The 23,127-nt window shown below is 39.5% G+C and overlaps 1 protein-coding gene across 1 annotated transcript in view; it reads right to left on the minus strand.

Annotated features, from left to right (window-relative positions):
* LAMB4 (laminin subunit beta 4) overlaps positions 1 to 17,557 on the minus strand; it is a 116,461-nt gene extending 98,904 nt beyond the window's left edge. Inside the window, 4 exon segments of the mRNA XM_053553419.1 lie at positions 3,223 to 3,380; positions 10,931 to 10,994; positions 16,977 to 17,124; positions 17,459 to 17,557. Of these exon segments, the coding sequence (XP_053409394.1) occupies positions 3,223 to 3,380; positions 10,931 to 10,964 (192 nt within the window). The 5' untranslated portion in view covers positions 10,965 to 10,994; positions 16,977 to 17,124; positions 17,459 to 17,557.
* Between the last annotated feature and the right edge of the window lie 5,570 nt (positions 17,558 to 23,127).

Below are 23,127 nucleotides of genomic sequence, written 5' to 3' on the forward strand. Positions count from 1 at the left end.
GCTCAAGCGATTCTCTTGCCTCAACCTCTGGAGTGGTTGGGACTACAGGCACCCGCCACAATGCCTGGCTATTTTTTGTTGCTGTTGCAGTCGTCATTGTTGTTTAGCTGGCCCAAGAAGGGGGAAACCCCCTGCCTCAGTATGTATGGCCGGTGCCCTACCCACGGAACTACTAGCACAGCCCAGGGGGGTTTCACTCTTGCTCAGACTGGTCTCAAACTCCTGAGCTCAAGCCATCCTCTCACCTTGGTCTCTCAGAGTGCTAGGATTTTACAGTTGTGAGCCACTACATTGGTATTCTTTTTTTTTTTTTAGTAAAAGGAAAGGGAAATTTTAATTAATTAATTTATTGAATCCACCAACTCAGGTATTTATTATTTGTGTTACAAATATTTCCAATTCCATTTTTTTAGTTATTTTAGAATATATCCTAACTCACTGTTGATTATAGTTACTTTGTTGTGCTATCTAATATTGTTTATGCTATCTAACTGTCCAACTATATTTCTGTACCCATTAACCATGCCCACTTTATCCCCCTCTCCTCACTACCTTTCCCAGCCTTTGGTAACTGTCATTCTACTCTCTGTCTCTATGAAATAAATTACTTCTAATGCCTTCAATCTACTTTAAATACTGCTATCTATACTCCTAGACTTCTAAAAGTAAAAGGAGTCTTTGCAATGGGCAACACTTTATAATTACTAGTAAAAATAAACATACCTAAGGTTTATCTACCATGTGTTATAGGACTTTGATAGACATTAGCTCACGTAACCCTCTTAACCCCCTCCTGAGGGAGTGTCATAGTCATTAGGGCTATTTGTACAATTTTCTGCCTCTTTTTGTCTCTTCCTCATGATTTTATTTGTTTCTTTAAAGGTGTGACACACACCAAGACCCCACCCCCTCCCTCCTTCCCTCTCTTAGCTCTTCCTTTCCCCCACCCCTCCCTCCTTCTTTCTCGCTCTGCTAGGAAAGGGAAATTTAGTACTTTGCATTCATCTTAAAGGGACATTCTCTGATGACCCCATCTAAAATGCCACCATCGCTCTTCACAGTCTTCTGCCATGCTCTATCCTGTGACCTGCTTTATAGATTTCCTAAGTCTTATCACTACTTGAGACTATATTATAGGTTGTCGGTTTATCGTCTATCTCCATAATTGTAAGTGAAGCTGACTGAGGGCAGAGGTGGTTTCATTTATTGCTATATCTCCATTACCTAGAATAGCCCCTGACACATAGTAGGTGCTCAGTAGAATTTGTGGAATGAATGCATGATGGTTTTAATGATTATTTCAGCTAGAGTCTGTCAGAGTGATCTAGGCTTTCGAGAGATCTGCATAATCAGTGCATTTTAGAATCACTGGCCACTGTAAGCCTGCTTTTTGAAGAAAACCAAAATGTCCTTTGAAAATTAAGTCATGATAGGTGCTAGGTCTGTTGTGCATAGGGGTAGGCTAGCCCTAGAACTGCCTTAAATGAGCTGCAGAAGCCTTGTGCTTCTATCAAAAGATATCAAGTCTTCAAAGAATTTCCAATCATATTTTAGAAATTATTGGGGTAAATTCTTAACTTTCAGGGGCTATGGGCCACTTTTCTATTAGTAGCCTTTGATGGGGCTGGCTCCAGAAGATGCTTCCTTGTGGCCAACAGATGTGGGAGTTTGAACTTGGGTAACACGTGGGTCAATGTTAACGGAAGAAGCATCTGAAGAAAATGTTTTCCTTGGTAGATCTTTCTTAGATAATGGATAGGGGGGAAAAATCACCTTCCATGCTGCCCAAATGTTTATCTAGACTGGTGATTGTAGTCCCACCTGTAATAATTTGTCAACCTGAAATATTTTGAAGTAGTTTTCCCAGTTCTAAGCTTTCTAAGATTTCTGTCATTCCAAAGACAAAAGAAGCCAACCGCAGGCTTCTCAACAAGGAAATTGAATTTACTTCTTTTTCGGTGGTGTAACTTGGAGACATGAGAATACCAATTTGTAATTATTGGCAGAGTATTTGGATCATGACACCAGTAAGCAAATATCAGTGGCTGAAGAACAAGATGGGTGATGTTGGAACATTTCTAATATTACAGTTGAGAACCACTTCTTTGTCCAAAGGACCTGGACTCAATAAGGTCATTTAAAAGGCCATCTATCCCATGTGGCCTACGGTGGAGAATTTCCACCATGTAATTTCTTTGCATATGTAGAGCATTTGCTCTCTTGCACAAGTACTTCCCAAGCTTAGAATAATGCTCAGCACCCATGTATTGTCTGCACATATTTAATCATCATCTTTTACTAGAAACTAATTAGAATACAAAGCATTTATCAGAGATCTAAACAAGTTGCCTTAAATGAACAATACATGGAAAAGCCTGGGCTGCTAACATTAGGCTTATATCCAACTGCCTTCCTGCACATCCTCCCATGTAAGGGGGTGGATATGATTGTCTCGGGGTTTTCTGTAGGTATAATACTCAGATGACCTTGGATGCTTGTTCTGCTGCCAGTACATGGGGACAGAAAAAACTTGAACAGCCACTGGTCCTTTTATAAAACTGCTCTTTAAGGGAAAGAGGCATAAAAACATATTCACTTTGGGAATTTATGGTTTTTAGACAATACAGCTTCCAAGTGATACAAGGTCAGCATACAGTCACTTCAGTTTTATGCCCCCTCTACCTCTGCTTAAGGCAGACTCTTCAGGACTCGTGTTCAGCTGAATGGCCTTGAGGGGATCTTCCATCTTCACTTAATTGTAATTCTGTTTGCTCTGTGGGAGTGTCTAATACAGCTAAGGAGACTTTATAGCAATTCCCTTCAAAGACTGAACCAGAAAGAGTTGTCTAATTCTGAGGGTATCAAGAAATGGAAATTAAGCAGATCTGCCCTATTTTTTGATCAGCTGAAGTTTCCTGGACTTTGAATTATATTACAGATGGCCCTGCAGTTGGTCCCGCATCTTCAGATCCAACCAGGTCATATGCAAATACCATGCCATTTTGGTTCAGGGATTTGAGAATTCATGGATTTGGGTAGAGAGAGGAGGGTCCTGTTACCAATCCCCATCAGATACCCAGGGACAGCTGCTCTTACGTCTCCATCGTTCAGGAAGGAGTTTTGTCTTCTTTAACGTTGTCTGAGTAATGCCAGAGGTACTTGGAAAAAAACTACATCATTGATTAAATATTGCCCCAGCAAGTAAACACTGAGTCAACCCACCTCCAGGTAACCGAGGATGCAATATTTCTGGGGTCCATTCAGCCCGCAGGTGGAAGAAGCTGTGAGCTGCGTGTGGCGGCCCACGAGGAGATCGCCGGTGGAAGGATGACAGGCACCCTGGCTGCAGTCATCTCGAGCTCTGGAGAAACTGAGCCACCCTGGAACACATCAGAAACAGCTACAGAGAGGCAGTCTAAGGCTAGCTCAAGGCTGGAAGGAAGATCCGGTTAAACTGGAAAGTTAACAATGGGTTTATTTTGGATACTGGTTCTGTTGATCATCAAGTCCCTGGCTGTGGATGTTGTTGGTGCCTCAGCCTGATGGAAATCTCCTAGCCTGGGAGGTGACATCCTCTGTATCCCTTGCTCCCCACCTGATGGATATAGATTCAAACAGCTGGCACCATTGCCTCAAACTGGGATCAACTCCATGGTGAGATTCATGCTCAGAATCTCTGCTTGGCCTCCAGTTGAAGCCTGACTCTGGCTGGAACCACATCCCATCTCCTCTTCTCTCACTTTCTTACTCAGAGAGCACTTCCTCAAAAAATCACTCACACACAAGTCCCCATTTCAGGCTCTGTTTTGAGGAGATGTGATTTGAGACAATTTGTTTGCATGTCATTTTAGGGCAGGTAACAGAAACCAATGCAGAGGGATAAGGAAGGAGAATCCTAATTCTGTGCATTACACCATTTCCAACTTATACAAAATAAATTACAGAACTCAAGAAATCTTTGAGAAATAACTTTCTGTTAAAATATGTAAATTAATTGAACTCTTTTATAACCTGAATTGTTGGGTTCAGATACCCCTGGAATACTGACTCTGCAGTGACACCTGCCGTACAACACATCTGTCATGAAGGATTTGGTCGCAGTGTTATAAGATTATTGCAGGGGACGATACTATCTGAATTGGCACCTCAGTTCTCCACTTTACTTTTCACATGTAGCCTCTGAGATAATTTCCTTAAATCTCTGTTTAAAAACCATTTCAAAGATTCTATTCATTTTAAATGTTAAGTTTTGGAGAAGGAATAAGTTGCTTGGAAAAATTAGAGGTATGTTATAAGTGCATTAAAATATTATCTTACAAACTATTGCTAAGTAGTAGAAGTAATATTCGTAAATAAAATGAAACACAATAAATCCTAGATAGGAAATAGAAAAGGGGTGGAAAAGAACTTAAGTGACTTAGAAGCCAGCTGCCATTGATTGGAAAAAATTACAACCATAGGCTATCCATTTTATTACTTCCTCTTTTTTAAAAATTTCATATAATGTCAAAAAAGAATCAGAAGATCTAACCAGAGAATCTGGAAAGGTTGTAAATTGGTTATAAATTTTCAGGCAAATGAGCCTTTTATTAGAGACAGACGAAAAAAATACCACCAATAGATCCGTTTGATACCACGTCACCTAGAAGAATCTGAACCATATTTCCATCATTGTGTATTTTCAAAGATGTCTTGGACTCCAAGAAAGATTTACACTGAATTGGGAAAATATTGCTTCACTCAAGTCTACAATAAAACCAGGGTTTGATTACTGAGTGACTGAGAACGCAGAGGTTAGTAAACACCTAGTATAGTTAGGCTGGCTAAATGAACATTTACATATTTATTTAACATTGGCCAAAGATGTATCAGATTTTTAAGTTGAGTAGGTGATGTAAAGCCCAAACTTTGCTTGCTGGGTGTCATTGGATATAATAGCATTCTGAGTCTCAGTTTTTTCAAAATATAGATTTTTCACTAAAGATAAATGCTTCTAAAATGTGTTGAACTAAACTTGAGATCAGTGAAATTCTCCATCAGAAAAAGATACTGAGAACAATAAATTTGGGAGATCCTGCATCCTATATCCCTCTCTTGGATATTTACAATAGACAACAGCATATTAAAGTGCCTGAGAAATGCTTCTGTGAAAAAAAAACAAAAATGAAAAAAATCTCTTTAAAATTGTTTAATCCAGTATTTCCCAAATTTATTTTAGCATTCAAGGCATTTGTATTCAAATTTAATCAGATGAACATTTTGTGCAATGCTAGGGAAACATTTTGGGAAATGCTGACCTCAGTTTTGTCTTCGAGTCTTAAAAAAAAATCTATGGTTCTGGAAGTGAGGGGGTTACCATGTCTCACTTAATGATTGGTTTTAAAGTTAAATCTTGGCCAGTAATCCTAGCATTTTGAGAGGCTGAGATGGGAGGATCTCTTGAGCTCAGAAGTTCAAAGCTAGCCTAAGCAAGAGCAAAAGCAAGACCCCATCTTGACTGGCTCAGTCAGTAGGGCACTGGCCCCATATACCAAGGGTGGCGGGTTCAAACCCAGCCCCGGCCAAACTGCAACCAAAAAATAGCCGGGCGTTGTGGTGGGCGCCTGTAGTCCCAGCTGCTCAGGAGGCTGAGGCAGGAGAATCGCGGAAGCCCAAGAGCTGGAGGTTGCTGTGAGTCCTGTGACATCATGGCCCTCTACCGAGGGCAATAAAGTGAGACTCTGTCTCTACAAAAAAAAAAAAAAAAAAAAAAAAAAATCTAGCCCTGTGTGGTGGTGTGTGCTTATAGCCCCAGCTACTTGGGAGGCTAAGGCAAGAGGATTGCTTGAGCCCAGAAGTTTAGATGAGCTATGATGATGCCACTGTATTCTAGCCTGGATGACAGAGAAAGATCTTTTCTCAAAAAAAAAAAAAGTTAAATCTCAGGAATTAGAGTATAAATCATATATAATCAAATTACTATGGAAAATTTTATAAATTTCTTCTATAGTGCAGGATGCATGGTTTTGGACATGCAAATTCTAACTATAATCTTCAACATAAAATAGGAGAACCATCAAGTTAAAGGAAGGAGAGAAAGGAAAGTTTACATGTAAAGGGGCAAGCATTCAAATCATTCTGAGTTAAGATAACTGTTAAATCTCCATGTGTTTTGGATAACCCTAATGATTAATATGTTTTGCCTGCAGGGTTTTTGCCATTATGTTAGATACTATAGTTTGGTAAACAATAATATATTATTGGGAATATATTATTAATTATCGGGAATTAATTATTAGGAAGACTGAATAAAACAAAGTGCAATCTTACTGGGGGTAAGGTCTAAAGTTAAACATATATAAAGTTTAATGCACATATGATGAAAGTCAACTATAATATTTTGTGGGTAGCTATTTATAGAGTTATATTTCTTCTTTTAAAAACTATGTTTGAACAAGACTGTACAGTTTCATTGTTAACTCAAAGGGTTAGAGATGTCTTTAATTCTGGGGGCCAATTTTGTAAAACTAAAATGTTCTCTAGGTATAAGAGCCCAGGACCTACAATAGCTAAAACACTTTGAAAAAGAAGAGTTTTCAAAGAAAGAAATAAATAAAGAAAGAAAGAAATAGCCCTACCTTTCAAAGAAAGAAATAGTCCTTTCTTTCAAAGAAAGAAAGAAATAGCCCTACCCAATATGGAGGTTTATGGTACAACTAAATACGCAAGACAGTGTGGTATTTAGTGGAGGAACAGACACAGAACAGGACACCCGGAAATAGACCCACACAAAAATACCCAACTGAGTTTTGAGGTGCAAAATCAGCTCACTGGATATTTTTCACTAAGGTGTTGGAGCAATTGAACATCATAGGCAAAAAAAAAAAAGAAGAAGAAGAAACACTGCAACCAAAACCTTATACTGCAAAGTAATTAATAAATAGTAACTCAAAATTAATCATGGACTTAAGTGTAAAACATTAAGACTATAAAGTTATCAAATTTCTATAAAATATGGAAGAAAATCATTGGGTCTTAGGAGTAGGTGAAGAATTTTTAGAATTGACAATGAAAGCAATGACATATCACTACGCATCTATCAGAATGGCTCAGATTAAAAATCCAGCAATAACACCAGATGCTAGAGAGGCTGTGAAAAAATTGGACCCATCATACACTGTGGTGGGAATGCAGGATGGTGCAGGCACCCCGGGGGAAGAGTGTGGTAGTTTCATGTAAGACCAAGCTTGTGCTGATCATATAATCCACCAATTACTCTCTTGGATATTGATCCCAGAGAAATTACAACTTAGGTTCACACAAAAGCCTGCACATGAACACCTTCCATACCGTGGGATAGTAATTAGCAATAAAAAGGAGCAAATCAAGGACACAAGCAACTACTTGGATGGATCCCAAAAGAAATATGCTGAGTGAAAAAAAGGTTATATACTGCAGAAGTCCCTTTATGTCACATTCCTGAATAACAAAACTATAGAGATGGAGAACAGGTTAGTAGTTGTCAGGAGTTAAGAAGGCAGATAAAGGGTAGTATTAGGGATCTTTGAGGTGATGAAACTGTTCTGTATCTTGACTGTGGTGATGGTTACACAAGTCTATCTGGTGATAAAATTGCATAGAATTAAATCACACTCATTTGGGTACACACATAACTGGTGAAATATGGCTGAGATCAGTGGACTATATATGTGTCAATATCAATTTCCTTATGATATTGTACAAGAATTATGCAAGATGTTACCATTGGGGGAAATTAAAGGGGGTATGTCTCTCTCTGTATTATTTGATACAGTTGAAAGTGAACTTACTATTGTCTCAAAACAAAAGTAAAACCAACAATTTTCTCTCTCTTGCCCCATAATCGCCCCATTAACCTCTGGGTGATGAACCATGTAAAGCCAAGCCCTTATTTCAGTAGACAAATGGGCCTATAATATAAAAATAATTATCATACTATGAAATAAGCTTGGTTTTTCCTTAGTTTTCTCAATCATAAAAATATAAATAATTTTTTTCATAGACTTGTTTTACATTTAATGGATTTCTTTTCCTTCAACTTGACCTCCAAAATAGCCTACGTAGCTATTGAAAAGTCATGTCCTTTCTCTTATATACACATTATTCGGATGAACTAGTCTATTCTTCTGGTCATTTTGTGATTATTATCAGGCATGAAACATACATGGATCATAAAGTCTGCAGCTGAGCATATTATACATAATGTCTTTACTCCCACAATCACTAAATGGGAGTTTGAACATGAAATTTTTTATCTTCAACTTCGTTGTAAAGATTATTATTTTAAGTCAAAGGTACAACATTTCTTTGTTTGAGATAGATATGTGAAGAAACTTAACTCTTTCTAATGTTTTCTTTGTGGTATAATAAATGATCCTTGATTGCTTAACATGTTTTTTTTTTTTTAATTGTCCTAGCAACCCAAAACTACATGTCCTTTTATTTTCTGGAATTAGATCTAGGATGAGTAACTATTCAGAAGTTTGGATTCAGTAGACAAAGGCTTTTTTTTTTTTTTTTTTTAATAAACAAGGTCAGGTATGATATTTCTGCTGATGCTATATGTGGATTATGTAAGACTTCCCTTTCAGGGGTTTATTCTTTTAGACAAGTTCCATCCTGAATTCTTTTATTGGAATTGTTGCCTAAGAGATTTCACATGTTTTTATAACCTGACTTGGCCAAACTTGTTTTGATCTGATGTATACTTTTCAGAAAAAATATCCCAGCACTTAGGGAAATTGAACTATTATTTTGGTAATATTATAGGTATGAACTTATTTTCTAAAATATTTGGCAAAAAGTGGCTAAGTTAAAGTTTTATGCCTGAACATAGACTCAGCAAGCTTCCTGGCTGAAGCTTTCAAATGCCAAGTCACATTAGCAATAGGTTGGAATGATTCAGAGAAAAAAGATGTCTATATCTTTCGATAATCAACCTCATTTTTGCTTCTCAAAAATGACATACAAATTGAAGATAAAATATTAAAAACTAATTTAGGAGATCTAGTCATTTACAGTAGTGACAGAAACATTATGTGAAGTTTTGCAGAAATAACTATTATATAGTTTCTCCATTTAGTAATTTTGAATATTGTTATGATTTTCTTAACCACATGAGATGTTTGCACATATGAGGGTTCATGTCAGAGCTTTGAGGATGTGAGCACACACAAACATTTTTGTGCTCACACAGATTTAGTTATTATGAGTGAGGACAAGTATGAACAATGCATGTTAGATAAAGTTCACACCCTGCATTAGCCTGTGGGCCAATGAACTTTTTATGATTCTTTCCACCTATGTTCCTCAATCAGAATGCAAAACAAAGTGTATAAATAGGCTCCAGTATTTACACAAATGACTATGTTCAGGCGGGGTACAGTGGCTTACTCCTGTAATCCTAACATTCTGGGAGGCTGATAGAGGGGGGAACTCCTTGAATTTAGGAGTTCAAGACCAGCCTGAGCAAAAGCGAGATCCCATCTCTACTAAAAACAGAAAAATTAGCCAGGCATTGTGGTGGGTGCTCTTAGCTACTGGGGCACCAGTACAACTGAGGCAGGAGGATCACCTAAACTTCGGAGTTTGAGGTTGCTGTGAGCTAGGCTGACACCACAGGCACTCTAGCCTGGGGCAACAGTTAGACTTTGTCTCAAATGAACAAACAAACAAACAAATCCTATATCCAAACTACCAGTGGAAAAGTGCTCAAGCTGATGACGTGTGGGTAGATAACCTGGCTGGGAATTTGACTAGAGGTAACCCCAGAGATCTGGTTTAGGTCAGGACAAGCTTAGGTTTAGAAATCTGGATTGATTGCAGGGAAGCATTTCCCACCTAAGCTAATTTATATTAGAATTTTCCCTCCAGAGAGAGGGGGTCCACTATTGAGGAGGATTCTTAGGAGCTTGACACTTTTGCAAGGTGTGAGCATGGTGTTCTACATAGATTCTGGGGAGAAGGTGGAGCGATCCCTTCTGACTTTGAATTCTGGTTTAGTTTTTTAAAAAAATCCAAGGCAGATGTAGCTTAAAACAACTCTTTTATGACCATCTGAGGCCTGGTCTAAGCCTCTCAGTCCTAGGATGTGGACTTCTGGACTGAGGGCCCAAGATGGATCATGGGTCTCTGTTCCCACTGGCCTGGGGCTCGCCTCTCCAAGGCAGGGAACTTTCAACAGACCCAGATGAGCACTTACCATCTGGAGCTGTTATTTCTTCCTTTATCAGCAGATCTAACTAGAAAATTGCCTCAGGGTTGAAAAATTGCAAAATTAAATGGTGAGATTCTGAAAGTTTGTTGCTATGAAAAAATTCAGCACAAATTTTTGAAGAGGTGAGTCTAAGCAGCTTAGTTAGTACTCAGTAACCAAGGCAGGGCTGTTATAGATACAGAAAAGTCAGATCAAAGAGAGTAATTATGGGAAACATCTTACCTATGATTAATGCAAATAATTGTCAGCTTATTAAAGACAGCAGAAGCATGAAGAATTTGGCCTAAGAATTTGGCTTAGAGTTATTGCTTACTTAGAAGAGGAAGTTTTGCCTATTAACTTCTCATAAGACCTCATCACTGACATAAGTATTACATTCAAAGCAGAGCTATCTTTAAAAATTAAATGCATTATATTTGTGATTTAAGAATCTGAAACTATTCTCTCCATTCTTTGGTACCTGACTAGACTTACCTGCTGATGATAACATTCCTTTAAAGAGTGATAGAAATAGCTGTATGTGGATGCTAAACACATTTGAAAGGGATTTTTCAGTTCTTGGCATAATTACACATGAAATTGCTATGCAAGATATAGCCGTGTAGGAGAAATAGATGTGTTTAAAAATTCTTCCTACTGAGTATTTTGGGACAATTCAATGCAAACACAAAATGGATTTTGACAACTAATACTTACCAAGATGTAAAAAAAGCGTCAGTTGAAATTTCATTCTTTTGTCAGGAAATGATTAAATTCAATTCTGCTAGATGTTAAAAAGGTTAAAGTCAGTCACTGATGGAGTCAATAATTGCCATCATCAAATATTATTTAAAAGCCCTCAAATTTGTCTAATGGGTTTTAAGCACTTTACAGGTATAATATCCCCACAATGTCCAGTTCTTTAAATAAGAATGCACAAAATTTTAACAAATATTTGCTTACTATTAATGTTTGTCATTTTTTGAAATGTCGGAATTCAATAGTTTGTGAGAAGATGAAAAACGTTTCCCTTTGCATGTTTCAATTTTATTTTATTTTTTTTACCCCTTCTTACTTAGAAACTTTTTTCCTAATAAATTACAATTAATACATACTCATTATAGAAAAAGTAGAAAACTTACACAGGCAAAATAAAGAAACTTATCATCTCTAGTACTACCATCCAGAGAAAAGCAGTTAATACCTTGCCGTATATTCTTCCATAATTTCTTTCCTTGCCTATAAATAATTTAAAAAATAATAACACTGCTTATTTCAATGTATCCCAGGTATCTTTCTGTACCAACAAGTGTATTTTTAATCAGGGATTTTTAACCTAATGAGGGCATGCGGATCACCTGGGGGCTCCTACAGAGCAACCCCACCCCTCTCCCCTTTGCAGATTTGGTCATGGCCTTGAGAGAGAGGCCCCCTCCATCCCACAGTCACGGAGCTGATAGAGAAGACAGTATACGAGGCAATACCTCGGTGGGTACAGAGGGAAGAAGGTAAACTTCTCTCCTATACCAGTACTTTTAATTATTGCATAGTAGTCCCTGATTGCAGAATCCAGAATTTACCTAATGAATTCCCTATTGGTTGATGTAACTTTGTTTCTAATATTTTATTATAAATATTTCTGCTAAATCTTTGTTCATATCCTTCATTATTCCATAGGATATATGAAATGGAATGGAAATAAGGGGCCTAACTGTGTGTATGTATGTGTGTGTGTGTGTATAAGCATACTTGTGCATACAAAGAGTATCATACATGTGCATATATGCAGAGGTGCAAATACACGTGTGTATATATAAAGATTTTGATGTCACTTTCAAATTGCCATGAAGGAAGTTTGTCCCAATCTATACTCTCACAATGGCCCATGAGAACAACAGTTGACATGAGCCCTTGTCAACATTGAGTATTATGAATTTTTAAAGCTTTTCAGTTTAAAAAGCAAAAAATAATGCTGCATCATTATTTTAATTTTTATTTGGATAGGAGTTTAAAAATGTTTTTCCTGTGTTTTTTTTTTGTGAGAATATTTTTGAAATTATCTTCTTCAAGATTACCCTCCTCTCTCACTCACAGCCCGTGTGCTCCGGCCTGGGCCCTCCACACGCTGCTTTCTGAGCCCTCTTCTGAGGAAACTGACTATTTCCTTTGCCTTAAATACCGCCCTCCTCTGCCCAAATGCCAGTTCTTCCTGTGAAGTCTTTTTAGAGTGTTTTGAAATACTTAATTTTAGGCAAATTTCCCATTCTGTGACTCAAGCTCTTTACACAGGCTGGGGTTCATTTTGGAAGTCTAATGTCATGAGAGAATGATTCACCGAGAAGCAGTCCTCCTGCAGCATCTCCACCCGAAAGTGAGCTCTCTCTCCCTGGCAGAAAAATCTGTGACTATGGCCTAATGATTGCAGGTCAAACCTCTCCTAAATACATTTAGGAGAATCCAGGGTGGAGCTTTAGGAAGGTCCATTCTGTACAGGCTTCTTGAACCCAAGCACTTTTCCTAGGTGGTACATTGTCAGAGACAGGCCATGAGGCTCTGGTCCATTGCCAGCTACACTTCTGATAAGATGAAATTGCTAATCTTGATGCTGTCTGGATTTAGAACTCTTGCCTGCTTGCTTATTCTGTCCAGAAATGCACAAAGACTGGCAATACAGTCATCCTTTTAACGAGAATGGGCAATGTCAGCAAAGTTTGAAAATGTTATTCTAGGGGCCAGGTGGAGTGGCTCATGCCTTATAATCCTAGCACTCTGGGAGGCTGAGGAGGGTGATTGCTTGAGCTCAGGAGTTCAAGACCAGCCTGAGCAAGAGTGACACCCTGTCTCTAAAAAACAGACAGGCATAGTGGCAGGCGCTTGTAGTCCCGGCTATTTGGGAGCCTGAGGCATGAAGATCACTTGAGCCCACAAGTTGAGGTTGCTGTGAGCTATGACACCATGGCATTCTACTGAGGGTGGAAAAAGTGAGACACTGTCTCAAAAAAAAAAAAAAGAAAAGAAAGAAAGAAAAGAAAATGTTATTCTATTAAACCAGAGAAACTGGATCCAGTGAAATTACAATCTCTGTGAAAAGTCTATGATTCAAGGTTTGCAATGATCTGGGCTCTTAGTGGCTGAAGGTAATTAAGAGCTACATAGGAAATGTCATGGCACTTCTGTTTCTCTACACTAGGAAATCCATTCATAGGGTAGATTCCAAACCAAAAGTCTGTTTCTAGCTACAGACCATGGGCTAAATTCTTCCTCTGTCGGATGGGTGGGACAGGGACACAGACTATAGAATTCCAAGGACTCAGATTTATAGCAAAAGGAGGCTGAACTACAATGCTGATTACAGGAGTAAAAGAACAAATGGGATGCCTTTTCAGAACATTTAAGGCAAGAAAATTTCCCTAAATCAGAATTTGTCACATTTCTGTGATGAAAATGAACTTCTGAGAATTTTCTACAATCAAGATCATGGTACAAAAAAGTGAGCTTTCCAGCATACAGCAGACGGGTTTAAGAATGACCTGCCTCAAAGAAGAGTAGCAGGAGGAGCTAGAAGATCCCACTAGAACAGACCCCATTCCCTTATCAATCACTGCTAAGGGGCATGAAGAACGGAACACAGAAGCACAGCCTATCAGCCACCCCCTGCCCGCTGACCACCACCACATCAGCCGGCCCTGGGTGCACCTTAGACTTGCTTGAGAAGATTTGCTTATGACTTCCTTTTTAAATTTTTTATTTACTTATTTTTAGTTGTGATAAAGAGACACATAACATAAAATGGACCATCTTAACCATTGTCAAGTGTATAGTTCAGTAGTGTTAAGTACATTCAGTTTATGAGCAACCCATCTCCAGAACTCTTCATCTTACAAAACTGAAACTTTGCATCCATTGTTAAACAAATCCTTGTGTCTCCCTCCCTGCCAGCCCCTGGCAACCTCTGGTCTACTTCTGTGTCTAGGGATGGGATCTCCAAGTACCCCATGGAGGTGGAACCAGACACTCTCCTTTTGTGACTAGGCTTATTTCACTTAGCATAATGGCCTCAGGGCTCAACCATATTGTAGCCTGTATCAGAATTTTTTTCCTTTTTAAGGCTGGATAATATTCCATTGTATGTACTGGGGAGATTTTTTTAAAACTACCAATGCACAGCCCCGACCAAGACTAATTACATCAGGATCTCTGGGAGTGGGGCCTGGATATCAGTGTATGAACAGAGTTGAGAACCACTGGAGGCTCATGAACACCTAAAGTTCATTAATTTGCTCTGTGACCCCCTTCCCTTCCTGCTGCCCCCAGTGGTTTCCAAACTTCGCTGCACATTAAAGTCATCTGGGGAGCTTTTAAAAATCCTGCTGCCTGGGTCACATTCCATACTAAATCAGAGTATCCTGAGGTAAGGTCCTGGCATCAGTATTTTTAAAGATTCTAGGTGGTTCTAGTGGGCACCAAATTTGAGGCCCACTGTATAACCATGGATCACCTTGCTTAGGACAGAAACATGAAGGTCAGCCTTGGTTCTTCCTTTTTTCAGGCTTTAAATCTAGGTTTTCATCAAGCCCATTTGATCTTATTTCCTTAAACCATGGTTCTCAAAGTGTGGTCTCTGAACTTAATAAGGTGACTGGTTCATATCAGTTTGCCTGAGACTTTTCTGGCTTTATTATAGTGCTGCAAGTTCCCAGGTCCTGCGATCATCCTCAATCCTGGGCAAACCCGGATGATTGGTCACCCTGCCAGACCAGTGGTGTTCCCTGAGAATTTGACATGCCAGTGATCCGGGACCTACTAATTAACAAATTCTGGGGATGGGGCTCCACCCTCTGCTTTCATATGCTCCAGGTAAGCCTGATGAATGCTCAAGCTTGAAGACCACTGTCCAAGGTAATCCTCAGGTCTCTGCACTATAAAGAACAGAGCTGCTGCTCCTAGGGACGGCAGCTGGCACTGAATGAGCGCGCTCCCCCGCCGGTGCTTTCCCAGTTGTCTGTGTGGTCTGATGATTCCTTCGTCAGACACTACAGGCCCAGGCTGTGGTGTTGGGGTGAGCAGAGGACATCTGGCCATGTCTGCAGAAATTTTTGACTATCACAACAGAAGAGAGGGATGCTACTGGCTTCAAGTGGGCAGAGGCCAGGGATACTGCTAAAATAAATATCCTGCAATGCAAAGAATTCTCCAGCCCCAAATTCAACAGTGCCGAGCTTGAGAAACCCTGTAAGTGGCCTCAGTGCTCTTAGCCATGGGCCTTATCTTCCCATCCTTCATTTCCAAAAATTGTTCTCCTCTAGTCTTCCTCTCCATGTTTTATTTCCCATTTTAGGTGAGCTGAGCCCCAAACTAGATAAGGATCATAGTGAGTCTGGAAGCTTGTAGAAGTTCTGTTATCTGAAGTCAACTACCCAGCTGCTGTCAAATCCACAGCTGCACACATAGCCAGGTTTCAGGAGCTGTGTGATCCCATCCACACCCTCCTTCACCAAGCCACAGATGTAATTGATACTGCTTTTCTGGCTGGCTTACCAGAGCTGACAGGACCCACATGACATTTTTTTTTTTTTGTCTGCTAGGTTCATGGTGAGTTTGAGTGATATATGTAAAAGTGACAGGGATTAATAAACAATATCATTCATTCTTCAGATTATAAGTATATAAATGTATTTTCAAAGGCACCAGATACATTTTGGTAATTGTTTAATGAATGTTACTAGGTGACACTGGTCTTAAAACGTGTTAAGCATTGCAATAACTAGTAAAATATGTTAAACTGACAATAACTTTCTGGCATTACTAATTGATCTAATTTACTGACTGTTGTTAACTAACATTCCCTCATCTGCCCTCATTTGAAGCCTGTTCCCTATTCAACATTTTGTCAATGAGTTTTCTTTTTTGGTCAAAACAACTTAGTTGAGATCAGGGGACAAATAATGTGAAAACACCCAGCCCCTAGACCCTCAGATGAAAATAGAGTTTGATAAAAGCCTCTACACAGAAAAGACACAAATCCCACTCCTGTTTCTATGACTGTTCTTTCTTCTATAAATTGTACAGTAATTTATAACACAACAGATAATTATAATAAATTTGTAGCAGTCCCCTGGCTTGCTTCAAATGGGTTATTTTATACAATTGAAGTAACAGTTCTCACAGAGATCTTGTTCATCCTCCTTTTACTTTTCTAACTTTTTTCATTTTCTATCAGAAATCATTAGAAATTTCAACTATTTGTTCCTAAATTGCATCGGAGGAATGCAGAACTATAAAGTTTGCATTTAATTACAGCAGACAGAACTTAATATTCATACATACCTAGGATAGCAACAAAAATATTTTGAAAATACAGATAGTTCCAAAGAATTTGAAATTTTTCTAAATTGTCACAAGGTGTATCACCATAACAAAAATAAGTATTCACCTAATATACAGCTTACCATTGTGCACTTCAGTACTACATCACTGGACGCTTCCTTCAAGGTACAGAGAGGCTCAGGTCATAGGCTGTAACTCACTGTGAACTAACATCAATTTTCCCATTTGAGGCTGTTTTATGTTGCAATAACCTCGTGTATAAATGCCATCTGATTGTTTATTATCCTGTACAAATAATTATAATCTATACTCTAACACACTCTATTTTTTACTTTATGCTGACTCTCCACTTACCCCTCAAATTCTGCACTTGCTCTTACCTTCACTTAATCCATAAAAATGCCAATTTGCCAGTCAGATAGCAGGCAAGACTCACCAGAATTGGAGGGGCTGTGTCGGGAGATGCAGGCAGCAAACAGGGCGTGTGAAGACACACCTGAAAGTGGGAGTCGGTTTAAGTAGAGAACCTTCCCCCTGAGGCACCTCAAAGTAAGAGGAAGAGGAGATGAGAGGTATTCCAAAACCTGCCAAAAAGATGATTTGTGAAGTTACCTGCCTTAGATTTTGACGAAGAAGCACCCCTACCGCCCCCCACAGACAGAGGGAAATAGACTTTGATTTTACAACAAATGTTCTCATTTTCTCTAAAACCAACTTTAATTGGCAGGGATAATGCAGAGACGTTTTGTTCCCTGTTTTATTTATTTATAATTTTCTAGTTCATGTCTCAGTGGTCATTTTTAGACAGGTTGGTACTTAGCTATAAAATGTGCTGAATTGGAGAGGCTTATTTCTTAGAAATGAGAGACCCCAGCCCCACCCCGCTTCACTTCCAAGGGGACCAGGTGGAATGCTTACATTCAGGTTCTCAAGGCTGTGTTCGCTCCCAGCTCGGTAAGGGTCGTATTAAATGGCTCACACATTTCTGTTGCCTTGTGCTGTGGCAAGTATAACCCTGTGGGAATTGCTGTCTCAAGTGATCTGGAAATCTGTGCAGTTCTCCTACAAAGAAGACTTATGGGACAGAAAGGAAGTTAAGGAAGAGTCTTAAATTTTATTTACCTGTCAGTGTATTAAAATATCCATTTCGAATCTGCACAATTTCAATGGGTAAGTTTATTGGTTGCTTGAAAAGACATATTTGGGATTTCTAGAAGCTCATGGAGAATGATACCCTCAGGGAAGAACAATGGCTGTGAACTGAGTGAAGAGAGATGCCATTTTACACCACACTTAGAAGTAAAGTTCAGAGTCAACACACCTTCCCCCTACACTAGTGTTGTAGACCATTAGGCTTTTTCAGAACTGTTTTCTCTCTCCCTCTTTCATGGAGATGCCGGGATTGAACCCAGGGACTCATTCAGAGGTGTTTTTCAATGGTTCTTATCTGGTTTTGCATTTTAATTTATTGCTATGTTTTAACTTGATGTCACAGTTGTTTTTAATTTTGCTTCTTACAGGTCAGGATTACCTGCTCCCTTCTGGAGAATTAGAAAGGAGGCAGGAAGCATGTCTTTTCCATTTTAGGAAAATTAACTGCAAGGGAGCTTGTACTTAATATGGCAATAAAATAAAATTTGTTTTATTTCTTTATATAAACTAGTAACATCGATAAAGCCTCAGGTTATAGGAGATTAAAGAGCAATATTTGATTTGTAGAAACTTCATCAGGCAGTGAGTGAAATGAAAGGACTTTTCAGTTTGTTGAATGAAGAGGTTTGTGATCTCTTTTGTTAGTCAAATACAGTTTTTCCTCACTTTGGACTTTTCAACTATTGTGCAAAACAAATTCTAGGCACTAAATATTTATATATATTGTGAACTTATTTCAAACATTGAAATTCCATAACAAGTTTTTTCCTTTTGAGATATGTAAATTTAAAAATTTTGTTGCATTCTCAAGTGATTTTAGGTATGTTGAGAGATTTTCCCCTGATATGTTTATCTTCAGTTTTATAATGAAAATCAAAGTGACAACACGGTTTGAATTTCAAACATTTGTCTTCAAACAATTGTGAATATGTTACTGTAGGCTGTTGTCTGTAAGTGGACGCCATGTCTTGGGATACCTACCTCCATGTCAGAATGGCTCAACCATCTCTGAGGAGCGGGTTTGGAGTGGAGGCTATCAGAGTGGAGATACTTTCCAGAAAGATAATTTATCCATTGCACAGTTGACCGGAAGCAGTCTCAGTAAAGCTCTTAAACGAAGTCTTGCTATGTCTCATTTTTCTTTTCCAAAAAGAAAATAGGTTTATTGCCTTTCCTGAAAAATAATATATGCTCATTTATTCCAAATAAGACAATATCAAGGCACATGAAGAAGAAAGTAAACATCAACCGAAAGCCTGGAAGTTTTCGGTGATTTCTCCTCTCTCTAGTTCTCTCATTCTTACCGTCTTCTCTCTGAGGTAGAGACAGGATGGGCCAAAGAGCAGGAGCTAGTGTGTAAACTCAGCAATGGGGAGCCCCAGCTTTATTTCTTGGGTCAGATGACCTTTGAAACTGTGAAATTCCATTAAGTATAACTTACATATCAAAACCCATTTGCTAAAAGTTTAACACCTTCAGTTGAATTAAGGCTAAGTGGGGGACAGACAAACACTCCCATCTCTTCCTTAGGATGGGTGTTTCCTCGGAAGGCAACTTGGCAAGAAATTCCTTGGTGCAGCCTCATCTTAATCCAAATAGCAGTGGCCTGGCCTGTCTCTCCTCCTTGGTGGCCCACTTCCCTGCGGGGCTGAGGAGGCCACAGCTCAAGAGGCTATGGTAACCAGTTTGATGTAAGCCTTCCAAATTGTATATAAAATCAGCACATTGTACCCCATAAACGCATTAATGCACACAGTTATGATTTAATAAAAAATTGTTAAGAAAGAAAAAGAGAGAGACTTTCCCAGAGTCAAGGTGGTTTCATGAGGGCTGAGGGCTGAGCTTGAGCCTAGCATGTCCAGGCAGGATGTGTGAGTGATTAGTCAGTCACAGAGGACCTTGAAACAGCTAATTGGCCTTTAATAGGATTCAGTGAACCTGAATAAAGCTAAGATCACAGTGCTTAAGGGAGCTGACATGCCCTGCCTCAGCTCTGAAAGGACGGATTGGTGCGGGCGCCTGCAAAGCCCTCAGGCAGGGAGGAAGTGGCAAGACCCCCCTGACAGGACTGATGCCAACTCCCCGTGTTACCCCAGAGTGACCCCAGGCAGAGAGCCCATTGGCACCTGGAGGGGGCCCCAAGGGATTTACTATTTGGTTTCTCTTACAAGCAATTTTCCCAGTTCCTTCCCTGACAGCAGAAGATCCATATATCCTGCAGCCGGCCAGGGCCTGAGGCATCTCACCTCAGAATCTACCTTGGTGAGCTCTGGTCACGGAGACTGAGGTAGATGGAGCCTGCAGAGCACCTAGGAGACAGGAGGGGACTCAAGTCCACCAATTTGTTTTTATAATTCCTAAATTTAGGAATTTAAATTTAAAATGCATTTTTAATACATTAAAAATGCATTTTAATATTTATAGGAAAGTGCTAAAATGTACCAAATTTTAAAGTTGTTGATAAATATATAAAAGCTATGTAATTTCTATGCGAAAATTGTTAACGCAGTCATAGAGTGTGAGGCCCTGCAAGGATTTCAGAGACAACTATAGTTTTAAGTCTGTCCTGGAGATAAGAAAACTAGAATCTAGAGACTCAGCTAAAGTCACACGTTAGCCCAAGCCACCTTCCATCTTTCCCACTCTAACAGCCCGTGGCAGACGCCGTGTTTCTTTTATTTTGTTCCTTTGTACGGTGGCTTTGTAGAGTCACACTAGCACACTCGAAGGCTTTAGGGAATCCAGGGAAACTGGAGATGTTTTGTAGGAGAATGAAGTGTATTAAGTAATTCAATCCCCACACTGGTCCTGTGAGGTAGGTACTGAATTATTCTCCTACATGAGGAATGGAGGCACAAAGAAGTTAAGTAACTTGCCCACATTTACACCAACATTTCTTTCGGTTCCCTCAAAAGGACCTGATAGGGCTGACGCAGGTATTAGATGGCAGAATCAACCCTCCCCGAGCCCTTCTGTCTCATCATGTGGAACTGTGCCAGGAACAACTGTGAAAATCTTTGAAATGAACAAGAGTACTGGGCCTCTTGTGTACTCCGTCCTGTTAATCTCCGACTTCTGTTGCCTTTGAGCTATTTTACAACCCTGCGAGTCTTAGAATACTGATAGTATTCCAAAGAACTCTTGTCCATGGAAATGCAAATTGTATCATGCACAGATGCAACTGAGTATTTCCATATAGAAATCAATAGATATAGATACTGCTCAATTGATTATGGCATTTCCAATGGCCTATATAAGTATGTTTAAAAAAAATTCTCTTTTGAACTGGTGGTAATGTTTTCCTGGTTCCCTTGTTAATTAATGAACTGAATACAATCTCTGGCACACTTTTGAAAATATATGTTGTTTTTTCTAATTAAATGCTCCCTGGTATATTAGTTTCCTATCGCTGCTACGACAAATTACCACCAGCTCAGTGGCCTAAAACAACACACATTTATTGCTTTAGAATTATGAAGGTTTGGAATCAGTCTCATTAAGCATCAGCCAAAGGTTGTCTGGTCTGGTTCCTTCCAGAGGCTCAGAGGAGAGAGTACATTTCCTTGCCTGTTTCAGCTTCTAGAGCAGGGGTCCTCAAACTGCGGCCCGCGGGCCACATGAGGCGGTGTGATTGTATTTGTTCCCATTTTGTTTTTTTACTTCAAAATAAGATATGTGCAGTGTGCATAGGAATTTGTTCATAGTTTTTTTTTTAAACTATAGTCTGGCCCTCCAACGGTCTGCGGGACAGTGAATTGGCCCCCTGTTTAAAAAGTTTGAGGACGCCTGTTCTAGAGGCTGGAAGCCTCCAGGCTGGATTCTACTGGCTCCTTCCTTGTGTCGCTCAAACCTTTTGCTGCCATCATCATATCTCTTATTACTAATGCTGGTCCCTTCTGTGATTCTATCAGGCTCACCAGGATAATAGCCCCATTTCAAGATTCTTCATCACATTTACAAAGTCATTTTTACCATAGAATGTAACACAGGTTCCAGGGGTTAATTAGGCAATAAACTCTTTGGGGGGCACTATTCTGTCTACCATGCTCTCTTTTCTTCCATTTTCCTTCCAAATTCCATTCATTTTTCAAGGTGCTCTTCAGGGACACATATACTTCAGCCCACAATGACATCTGTCTTTAATTACATTCTTTATACTACAACAAGGCTTGGTCCTAGATCTCTAATTAAAATATGATCTCCAAAATGGATTCTGTAATTTCTCTGCAGGGAATTCTCTAATTTCTCTGTCCTGAGTGCAGAGATCGCACTATTCGCATTTTTCCAGCTCTCCTGAAACAATGGACATTAGCTGTCTGCCTAAAGATGTAAAAATTGACTGATGGAAGAATGCATTCTTTTGTGGAATCATTAGATGCCGAGGAGCAAACCTAGACCTTGGGAATTGGCCTCTCTTCTTCCTCTCTTTGTCCACACAAGACAGAAGGCAGACTGAGTGTGGACAAGCAGCGTGGAAGGCTGAGATCCCAAAGGCATCGTGAGCTTGTGGTGCAGAGTAGATGGCAGTCAGGCCGAACTTTCACATTCTCAGCACATCCTTCCCATCTCTGTGGAAAATAACAATCATGACACACCCATGACAACTTCTAACCAGTCCCAGCAAGATTTAAGGGACCTGATGAAGCAACTTGCAAGTCTGGAGAAAGCTGAGGAATCTTTGGCTCTTCTGATTCTCAGAAATTAGCCATCCTCATGCTGTGCTCTATATGCTAAAATCCTCAAAGAGCAAGACGTAGGTCTCTGCTCTTACATGTTTGTTCAAGCCCAGGTAGACAGCTCCAAACCTGTGTGTCCAGAGATGGTCATATCTTTCCTTTCCATGGCATTTGGACTGAGGGTCTCCTGGTCTTTAAAAAGAATAGAATTACTTTTTTTTTTTTTTTGAGACAGAGCCTCAAGCTATCACCCTGGGTAGAGTGCTGTAGTGTCACAGCTCACAGCAACCTCCAACTCCTGGGCTTAAGTAATTCTCTTGTCTCAGCCTCCCAAGTAGCTGGGACTACAGGCGCCCACCACAACCTCTGGGTATTTTTTGGTTGCAGTTGTCATTGTTTAGCAAGCCCAGGCCGGATTCGAACCCACCAGCTCTGGTGTATGTGGCTGAAGCCTTAGCCGCTTCAGCTACAGGAGCCGAACCTTTTTTTTTTAATATTAGTCTTTCATAACTAGACAGACCTATAGGCCCCCCATTTTTGATATCAGATTTTAATTTTTTGCAGTTTAGATTCAAAGAGAAATAATTTATATGGAGAAAGAGCTTGTATTTTGGAGTCAGACACACTTGAGATTATATGCTAGATCCGTTCTACAGTGACGTGGTCTTGGGAACGAAAGGGAGTGCCACTCCACAGCGTTGGGGAGGATGTCAGATGGGAAGCATGGATGCCTTGCCTTGTATAGTGCATGGCACTTAA

This window comes from Nycticebus coucang, chromosome 11, assembly GCF_027406575.1.
Source record: "Nycticebus coucang isolate mNycCou1 chromosome 11, mNycCou1.pri, whole genome shotgun sequence".
Lineage (NCBI taxonomy): Eukaryota > Metazoa > Chordata > Mammalia > Primates > Lorisidae > Nycticebus > Nycticebus coucang.